This window comes from Prorops nasuta, unplaced genomic scaffold (genome assembly GCF_024137725.1).
Source record: "Prorops nasuta isolate Cenicafe-Biocafe unplaced genomic scaffold, Cenicafe_Pnas_1.2 PNAS00024, whole genome shotgun sequence".
In the NCBI taxonomy this organism is placed as follows: Eukaryota; Metazoa; Arthropoda; class Insecta; order Hymenoptera; family Bethylidae; genus Prorops; species Prorops nasuta.
Genome location: NW_027116821.1, coordinates 1,144,941 through 1,155,865, shown reverse-complemented (window position 1 = coordinate 1,155,865; position 10,925 = coordinate 1,144,941). Strand labels below are relative to the sequence as shown.

The 10,925-nt window shown below is 32.9% G+C and overlaps 1 protein-coding gene across 1 annotated transcript; it reads right to left on the bottom strand.

Moving 5' to 3' along the window:
• Nucleotides 1–7,206: 7,206 nt before the first annotated feature.
• LOC136781868 (uncharacterized) lies at nt 7,207–8,992 on the bottom strand. The gene is made up of 2 exons (XM_066740875.1): nt 8,009–8,992; nt 7,207–7,828 (listed from the first exon to the last, which is right to left on the bottom strand). Exons 1-2 carry the CDS (start codon nt 8,968–8,970, stop codon nt 7,207–7,209), a joined length of 1,584 nt encoding a protein of 527 aa, XP_066596972.1. The 5' UTR covers nt 8,971–8,992.
• Between the last annotated feature and the right edge of the window lie 1,933 nt (nt 8,993–10,925).

The following is a 10,925-nucleotide window of genomic DNA, read 5'->3' as shown; positions in this document are numbered from 1 at the left end:
AACAACGATGTAGACCTATAATAGATCAGTTGAAAGTACATCTTTTTTTGATAAATGGGGCAAGCAAGTTGCATTTTTATTAAAAACTCCTAAAATTTAAAGAAGGCTTGAAATAAGTGACTATTTTGAAGAACCTCCTTAAAAGTATTGTGGACAAACCAGGTCAATAAAAGAAGAAACATTTTGACATAGAGAATATGGTGAATGAAAATTGTAGCATATCAATATGATAGCTAAAGGTCAACAATTATAAGTACATAGGTTACGCAAACTAATCAATGAAAGAAATTTAGAATTTAACATTTTGTCATTTATAGACAACAATCGTAAGGTAGGAAATTAAATTCCTTTCCTATATCTTATTGCAGAAGGATATCTGCACACTTCCTCTTTTAAGATTGTTATCTATAAGTTACAAAATATTAAATTCTAAATTTCTTTCATTGATTAGTTTGCGTAACCTATGTCCTTATAATTTTTGACCTTTCGTTATCATATTAATATGGTATTATTTTCATTCACCGTATTCTCTTCGTCAAAATATTTCTTCTTTTATTGACCTGGTTTGTCCACAGTACTTTTAAGGAGGTTCTTCAAAGTAGTCACTTATTTCAAGCCTTCTTTAAATTTGAGGAATTTTGAATAAAAATGCAACTTGCTTGCCCCATTTATCAAATAAAAATGTACTTTCAACTGATCTGTCATAGGTCTACATCGTTGTTGGCTATGGTAGATTATACATTTTCAGGAGTTTTTAATTGTTGCTAACAATAGACTACATATGAACAATTGATGAACAATGCTCTAGGTAAATATTCTTTTTCAAGTAAGGAATTTTCTTAAGATAAATCTATAGATATGCAATATGTATCTGCAATGATATTATATCAAATTAATATAAATATGTAAATAAATGAGTAACAATTTAATCATATCATTAGTTAGGAAAATATTGTATTGCTTACTGAAATGGATTTTATTATACAACTATAGCTATGTATCTGTGACAGAGTGTCATGAGATATGCCAAGAACTTTGAACTTACTGGCTGTTAGGGTGTTTAAATGTTCCTATTGATATGACATTCGTCTACTTTATTCTTGCAATAACATTTCCTGCGAGCTATCCAGTGTGACAGCATTTGTTGCAATAACCTTTGTAATCCTAATTACCTGCAACAAATATTTAAAAATTCCACAAAGTATCATTACTTTCTTTAAAAAATTAAAATTATTATAATAATAGATTACTCATCTAAAATTTAATTTGCTTATATCCTCTTTTTGGTCACAGATTTTTACACTGAACCACTTTTTTTTCAATTGATTTATTTTTCATTGTTACGTTCAAATATATCTTATTATTTCCTTCCAGCCCTTTCAAACGGTAGAGGGTAAAGTGCCATAATATTTTCCTATAGCAAATTTAAGGAACTTTGGGTGAGTAGTTTATATTATGCAGCACATGCCCTCTACCGTCTCATCAACTATAAAATAATATGATATAGTAATGTTCATCCTTCCTTAAACATTTATGTACTGTATGAGGTTAATTTGGAGATTATGAAATCATATATTTTTTCTTTCAGTTACAAAATGTTGACTGTATAATAGTTTTGAAATGCAAACTATTCTTATTTTTTATTGAAATTAAATAAAACTTATTCAGAAAACATACAAACACATTTTGATTATGCATGTCTACACAATTTAGTGGATACATTGACGTGTTTAATATTATCCTTTACTAAGGAGCGAACTCATAAATAGGTAAAACTTGTATGCATGTTTAAACAAATATTTGTATTCCTTTTTTAGTGTTTCTTCGTCTTCAATAAAATAATTGTTTTTCATAAATTACGTAATGCTTTACTATTATTTTTTATGATACCATATAATCGTTTACAAATTCCCCTTTTCATATTACACAATTTTAATGTTTTCTACACTAAAGCTGAAGATATTTTTGATGAAGAATAATAGTTATAGCCTTTCTAAGCACTCGCCTTTGAGAACCTTATAATTTCAGCATCACTTATCTACACCCAGATTTTAACAGTCTAATCTCACTAGTGTTATAGCTGTTACTTATTGTATTTTAAAGTTGCTTTTTATATTCCTCTTTTTTATAATATGAAAAGTAATTAATACACTTTATTTTAATAAATATTTACACAGACGTGCCAAATCTCATTTTCCTCATTTTTAAAAATGGTCGGAGACGATTCTTGTGGATCTTATTGTGTTATAAACGAACCTGATTTTGAAATTACTCCAGTACATCAGATTTTTTTTTAATTTTTAGCTTAAATAGTACAAAATGGCTTTTTTCGCCATTTTCATTATTTTACTTCAGAGAACGAATTTTGTTTAAATTCCACAATTAAACCATATAGTATTATTCGTTAGCTTTAAAATCCATTTTCAAAACTTATTATACTAGCAGGATGCGATGCAATAGTGGTAATTTACAAAAAGAAAATTTGTTCTCTAAAATAAAAATCATAAACTGAGGAAAACAGCCGTTTTTCAGCCATTTAACTGATATTTCAAAACACCTGATGTGATAGAGAAATTTCAAAGCCACATTCATATTCAGTAAAAAAAATGGAAGAATTGCCCCCCCCCCCCCCTCCTTCCCGTCCATTCTTGAAACTGAGAAAATTGAATTTTCCAGGTCTGTGTTATTGTTGAAGATATAAAGTCGTAGCAAACTATACATATTACAATAATAGCATAGATACCACACATGCTACCATAGGAGTTGTTGAATTGTTCTCATCTTTTCACACCGTTCAGAAAATACTTGTGAAATTTCCTTTATGGCTGCTGGTAAAAATTCCTCCATTTCCTTATCTCATTCTTGTATGACAATTCCAAATATTTTCTTCTTTTATATATAAGTTGAACTTCCTGTAATCATTAAACACGGTATGAGGATCTTAATTGCAGCTTCGAAACTCGACATATAATAATAATATGAAAAATACATTAGAATATTACAAATAATATCAAATCAATAGACCTATTAAAGACACTATCTCAACTAGACCTAAGACTGTATGATGAAATTTTTCTAATTAAATAGTCAAGAGTACTTTCGATATGTAAAGTATTAGTGTTAATCAAGCATATAAACACAATATATAACATGCTATTGTTAGACAATGTGTCAAAAATTACTAAGTTGATCTTTCACTCTTTGTCGAAGGGTATGGAAATTATTCTGTGGGAGATTTCCATTCTATGTAAACTTCAGATCAATAAAAAATTGAAGATGGCTTACAATAAATAAATGATTAAATCTGTAAAATAAACAAAATACATCCACAAAGCATACAAAAGATTTATTCTTGAATATGCACTTATTATATACAAAAGATATACTTATCTAAAAGTATTTTTGTTATATTCTTTGTGCATATGCCATATGGCATCAATATGTATAGTGAATGACAGGCCATTTCTCTTTGGTTTTCTTACAGAGATGGTTATTATACTTTTAATTCTTTTATGCCTCAAACTTTCTATATTACTTATTATAATCTTTTAATTTCAGCTGTAAGTATCAATGCACACACATTTACATGAAAACATTTTTGGATTACTTGTGTTCGTAAGTTTCTTCTACTCGCACGCATGCGCACAAAATACATTATAATATAGTCTATTCATCGAAAGCTCCATCCCTAGAAAGTAACTATAAAATTTTATGGCACTTTACCCTCTACCCTTTCAAACATCTTCCATCTGTCAAAAATCTATTTCGTAATGAAATTTTGGTACAGAGTGTACCCAGACAACATGGTCGTTTAAATTTGGCCACATTCGTATGGTTAATATAGAACTGCTTCTCCTTAGGAATATAGTTACTGACACCGCCATTTTATTACTATAGAAAAGTAGGACAAGTCATATATGTAAAAAGCCGTTTCTTCCAGATCAAATACGTGTTCGCGATCATGATCATTTAACTGGTAAATATAGGGGATCTGCTCATAATAATTGTAATTTAAACTTTAAAGAATCACATGTAGTACCAGTAATTTTTTTTTCATAATTTATCAGGTTATGATGCACATTTTATTTTCGGTACAATCGCTAACTTGTATGAAGGTTCAGTACACTTGTTACCTGTACTACATAAGGAGAAGTATATTTCATTCACTAAATTCATCCGTAAATATAATATACAACTAAGGTTTATCTATTCTTTCACATTTATGGCATCTAGTTTAGACAAATTGAGCTCATACTTGGAGAGATCTCAATTGAAAAACTTAGAGTCAGAATTTACGAATTTAAATACGGAACAATTTAATCTACTAACAAGAAAAGGTATTTTTCCTTATGATTACGTAGATAATCTGAATCGTCTGGAAGAAACTGCTTTACCTCCACGCGAGATATTCTATAATAGATTATCCGATAGTGATATTAGTGAGAGTGCGTATAATCACGCTAAGGAGGTATGGACCAATTTTCAAATACGAAACCCTTGGGGAGTATAACGATCTCTATTTGAAAACTGATGTACTATTGTTGGCTGACGTTTTCGAAAATTTTCGTGATAGCTGCATGCAAACTTATAATTTGGATCCTGCTCATTATTATACACTCCCAGGCTTCACTTGGGATGCAATTATCAAACATACAGGAGTAGTGGTAGCTAGGGGGTTCCTGTGACATGGTGCTGAGGGGGGGTGCGGGTGTGCGGGGGGAAGTGTCTTGATTCCTGTGACATGGTGGTGAGGGGGGTGCGGGTGTGCGGGGGGAAGTGTCTTAAGAGCTGGGGTATATTGGGTGATGAGGGGGAGTGCGGGTGTGAGGGGGGGGAAGTGTCTTCTTAAGAGCTAGGGTTCATTGGGATGATGAGGAGGGTGCGGGTGTGCGGAGGAAATGCTTTGGCTGTGGGGAGTGAGAGAGAGAGAGAGATCCCTCTCATCCTCTCTTTCTCTCTTAGTCTCTCACCCCTCTCCCATCAGTCTAGGGCCCGGATGGTTAATTATCCTACGGGTCCACTAGTTCCCTAAGGCTTACCCCCTCTCCCATGACCCTAGGACCCGGATGGTTAGTTATCCTACGGGTCCACTAGTTCCCTAAGGGTTACCCCTCTCCCATAACCATAGGGCCCGGATGGTCAGTTATCCTGGCAGTTACCCAGAGAACTTTTTTTGTATTTTAGTTAGTGGAGGAAAAAGTTCCAATTTTCTCCACTAGGTGGCGATCACGAAAATTACGGGGAACAGCTACACCGCTAGGGGGGTCCTCAGCATCTTACGGACTGCCATTTTTTTTTTCTTAGACCTGCCCTCGGAGGGTCTTTTCTCCCTCCACATACTTATCCTAGACCCACCCACTATTTTTCTACTATAGACCTGCCATTTAACTTGATTTTACATTTTTCCTTACACATTGAGCACTAGGTAGATTTTTTTTCTTTTATGAGTTAGTAATAATTATAAAGTGCTTTTTTCATTTTTTTCTGTTTTTCTGTTTTTCATTTTGTCTGTTTTTCTTTTACGGATTAAATTAAGGGAAATAGGAGTAGGGGAAAAGAAAGAGACTATTAAATAACATTTATCATATAATTAAAAACGAACATGAAACTTATATAAAAACGAATATACAATAATATTTAGTCCGTTCAGCTAATAACAGCTTCTGAAACATAAAAAAAATTTATTAATATCAAGTAAATTGCGAACTTAATTTTTAATATTTACCTTTTATTTGTTTCCGCACCCACTTTGCGAAAACATCTACCTCCTGTTTCACACAGTGGACAGGCTTTTGTGTTTTTCGCGTAATTTTAATTTTATGCAGCTCACAAGGAATAATGTCTGTTTTTATATATTCAATTAAGCAATCGAATTTTGGACAATTAAAATTTTTTAAATTGACATTATTAATATTCATTATATTTAATTAGTCACGTTCGAAGTGTCCACCTTTATATGCAACCACTGGTTGCACACTGTCACATTCAATGATTTTTAGAAAATCATATATTTCATTTTGTGAATATCTTTCATTTCCCGTATTTCCATATGCAATTCCGTGCACATTATTAAACACAAAAGATGCAGTTTTCCGGTCAGCAATACTTAAAGTGTTCATTGATCCACTAACTTTAAACGCACCATAATGTGTTAAGTTAGAGTATATATTTTTAATAGCCACTTCTTTGTACACTATCTTCTTATTAACGATAAATCCATCCACATCTATTATGTGCGTGATATCTCTTAAATGATGCATAATGTCAGAGTACCTGAAGATTCTGTGACTAAAACTGAACTGAAGATTCTGTGGCTTAAACTGAACTGAAGACTACCCTACACGCTTCTCAAGATTTTTTAAATGCTGTAAGGGATGTGAAAAATTTGATCTGTGGTGGGAGGTGACTAACCAGACACTCTTAGAAACACCATTGGTCCAAAGAGTGAATAGTTAAGGATAGTGGGAGAATTGAAATACTTGGTTTGAACAGAAGGGGAAAACTTTAGAGAAACAAAAAAAGAATATATTTAAAATAAAGGCAAAGTGTAATAAATTTAGTATAAAAAACGCTAACATGATGATCCCAACGTTCGTCGATTTTCAAGGATTCTATTTAAGGGGTTAGGCCACTCTAGAGCGGGAAAATATTTACATATTTTGGTTCTTTTTTTTTGACAAAAAAATGAAACAATTTGAAATTTTAAAAACGGCACTTTATTACTACATTAATGAACTATAACACATAATTTTTTCAAAGGAAAAAAACGAAAAATAACGACATTACAGCACTTCTTCGTTGACGTGTTTTGGTTGTAGAGGTACACGGGCGGAAACGCAGTGCGTACAATTATTGACCTAGAACAAAAACTAAAATATTTTTCGATTATATATAAGACGATCTAGAGAACTACGTAGGATTTTTTTAAAATATTGATTTTTGAAAAAGTTGTGCATGTTTGAGGAAAAAATCGGAAAATTGGATGAAAAAATGATTAATAATTGCTTGTAACTTAAAAACTATGCATCATATCGAAAAAATTCTACGTAGTTCTCTAAATAATATAGTTTCGAATATACAGTCAAATTTTTAAGTCGATTGGTAAAGATTTGTTCGAGTTCTGTTTCCGCCCATTTTAAAAAATGTAGTTCCGAGAAAAACACATTTAAACTTTTAAATATATAATTACAAAATCTATATTTACCTTCACTCGGCGATGCCTGCTCCATATAATTGACCTTCCTCATTTATGTTTTGGTCTTGGGCTGTCTTTCTGATGGTTTTTAAACTACTGCGGGCCTCTTTTGCAGATCGAGACCGCGAACGTTCCGCTAGCTTCATGCGGTGAGCGTCTATTTCTATGCACATATTGTAGCTATTTTGACCGATTTTCATTCCCATAGTGAGAATCATATGTAGGATTGATGCAAAGCCATTATTGTAGACACAAACAGCAATATTTGTTGCTATATCTAATATGATTTTACCGCTGGAAATTGACTTTGGAGCCAACGCCCACACCGTTGAATTGAAGCTTTCGTTTCTGTTTTGTGTATAGCCCCCAATGCAACGTGTAAGCAGATTATCATTACTGAGTTCCTCGTACACTGGCTTGATGGCTTCGTATACATCAACAGACATAGCTGGCTTATGTTCGTAACTTCCTAGGTTATTTGTAGCACTTGCTTTTTGCCATGAGCACCACGAGTCTTTCCCAATGGGACACCTATCGTGTTTTGGATTTTCATTTGTAGACAATTTATGATCCAGCGTAGCCCAAATAGCGCTTCTCATCTTATCTACTGAATCTGAATTTCGGCGAATGGCTAATCCATAATAAATTGAAAGTTCGTCAATTAGTCTGCCTGTTAATTTTCCCTTTCCCCCAAGGCCTTTGGTTTTTTTTTTCACGGCACGAAGACGAGTACCCATTCTTTTCTGCACATGGTCTATGCATTCTTTCTTGTTTACAATAAAATCTTCGTAAGGTTGAGAATCTGTAATTCCTTTGAAAGTTTTTGAATCGCCATCGCCAATATAATTGGCATATTTAACATTATGTAAATTGACAGACCGCTGGAACATTTCGATAACACCATCTACTTCCATTTTGCCGGCAGATCCCTCGTGATTGACAAGGCATTCACTAACATGATTTCCTATCCATTCTTTGTATTCTTCTGTCTCTTCTTTTTTCTGCCAATGTTCACATGACTTACAATATTTTGATTTTACAACGTAATCAATAACTTTGCCGGTGTGCCATCCAATAAGAGTAACTAAACCATATAATGACGAAAATCCTCGTTTTCTCCATGTACCGTCACCTGATACTGTGAGTCCATTTGGTTCTTCTGTCTTCGTTAAAGATTCCTTTTCTTCTTTCGCTGCTCTCGATATACTTATCTGGCAAACAACGTCTGTTGAACTAGAAATACTCCGAATAACGTTATCATAAAACGAATGAAATACTGGACGGGGTAATTCCATGAATGCACAAAATTTTATGATACCATGCAAACCAATGCCAAGCAGTCGCATAGCAAAAATAATTCTTCGATTAACTTCATAACCTTTGTTAATGAAGGGGCAACTAGGGATTTCCTTTTTCTCGCATGTCTCACAAGTTATGACTACTTTGAATCCTAATCCTCGGATGCCATTTTCTGTAAATTTTACTTCGGATTTGCACACTTTACAAACAACGAAGTTAGAAATTGTAGAAAAAACTGCTATAAAGTTTATGATTCGGTATCCGAAAGCACTATCTACTTCTATATCGTAAAAATCATCTGACATCTTTAATTTCCTTGCCGATATACTAGGCTCCGACTCGATTGGCGTATCTAACTCATGGCGATTAAATGGTCGTTTTCGCGATATTTTTGGTCTTTTATTACTTCCGCTTGCACCTCTCACTCCTTTCTTATGAGAATACACTCGACTAGTCATTGCAAAAATAATGAACATACACAAATAAACCAAGAAAATATTGATTAGCAAATAGACACACTCTGTATAACTGTTACTACGCAATTACTGCTCTCATGTCCGAAAGCAGTTTGGAAAGAATATTATTATACAAATTCTACCAATCATAGAAGATGTTGTCGACCTTCCTATATTGTGCTACTATATATATTTATCTTCTCTACATCTCATCAACCAGACGACACAAAGCGTATAAGAGGTGATTTACCAGCTGGCCAAAACACAATGCGGTAGAAATAAAATTTTAAGCACTTAGGCTTATTTTTCAAAAATTATTTTTTGGGAAAATATTTTTAAGACCTTAAACTATATTTTAAGGGAAAAAACAAAAAATCGATTTTTTCAAAATTCTAGAGTGGCCTAACCCCTTAATGAATAAGACATTTATAGTTAAAGAAGTTGCAGTTTTACAAGAACTAAAAGTGCATCATATTTTATTTTCACCCCCCTTTCCACATACTTGGTTAAGTGAAGAGGAGAGAAAGAAAATAGAGTAAGTATATTTTATAACAAACAATAACGAATTATTATTTTCAATGAATAAGGAATTTCTTTTTCAGTTCAATCTTTTTCAATCATCATGGCTTAAATTGGATGGATGGTTATTCACCATATTATAAATATAAAAATATTATAAAAAAATATGTATATGAGGATACGGTTTTTGTAAAAGGGGTGGAAAAGTTAAATTGGTTAAGGAGTATTTGTGATTTAGAAATTAGTAATGTAGATGAATATGTGTGGGGAAATTATAATTTAGAAGATGGTTTATATAATTCACAACTTCCTATTTGCATGAATCATGAGGGTATATGCGCACTGAGAAATGTATATTATATGAAATATATGTATGAATCAAAAATCTAGAATATATGTGTATTTTAAACATGAATGCATTCTTTTTCTTCAACGCGAAACCTGATCCGTAAAGTATTTATGTCACTGAAGTGTCTCGGAGACTGATTATTTGAAGGGCTCTCCATCTAAGATTTTTCATTAGTTTCACGCTGATCATTTAAACGGAAAGAACTACGATGTCGCTTCTAAATAGAATTTTAAATAGCCAGGATGAATATCGTGAGTGGGTACGTGATTGTCGCGATTACATTAAAAAATTGAGAGTTGCTAGCCGCAATGCACGTATAGGGGCAAGGCAGAAAATATTTACGGAAATTGCTCAGATACAGTGCCGATTAATCAGAGCAGCAAGAGAAAAAAGTTATTCTTCAAATCACGCTCTTAAGAATCCCGATTTAAGAACTCAGCATGATTATCGCGAGTGGGTTTGCAAGTGTCGTGATTATATTCGAAATTTGAGAGAATCCAACCGGAATGCAACTCCAGATGCTATACAGAAAAATCTTGCAGAAATAAAATGTATTCGAAAGTTACTTCTCCATGCGGCGAAAAATAAAAATTCAATTGGAGCGGGCATTAATGCGGAAAAGCTTATTTGGAAAGATCTTGATTCATCATTTAAAAGTCGAATGTGTAGTGGTATGATAGTAAACACTAATTATATCGAACCACATGAATTTCTATTGGCAGCATCAGAAATGCTGCAATCGTACATGAACAAAGTATTCAGTAAAGTAAGCGCTGTTAAGATAAATATGGTATTCAACGGACAATTTATTTGCAAGGAAATTAGTGATATCAAACATATTTCCACAAAAAATGTGATTTTATTCAAGACTGATACTTTTAGTGATTGGTATAAAACAAACGTCATAGATAAAATTTTAACAAAATTAGGTGAATTACAAGAGCGTGATAGTGGGTGGGCTTTGGAAACAATATTAAATTTAATTGTGAATATTAATCATTATAATCCACTACATGCAGGCTGTGGAATCGACCTTCCAAAATATATTAAGAACAAACATGCAGTGATAAACATACAGAGTGATGATAATACAAGTTTTGCATGGGCT

Excerpts from the sequence above, each read along its gene's own strand:
- LOC136781868 (XM_066740875.1), bottom strand. The coding sequence starts at position 8,970 with ATGTTCATTATTTTTGCAATGACTAGTCGAGTGTATTCTCATAAGAAA. Across the intron at positions 7,829-8,008 it reads GGCGATTCAAAAACTTTCAA|AGCCATTCGCCGAAATTCAG; the intron begins AGGAATTACAGA and ends TTATTATGGATT.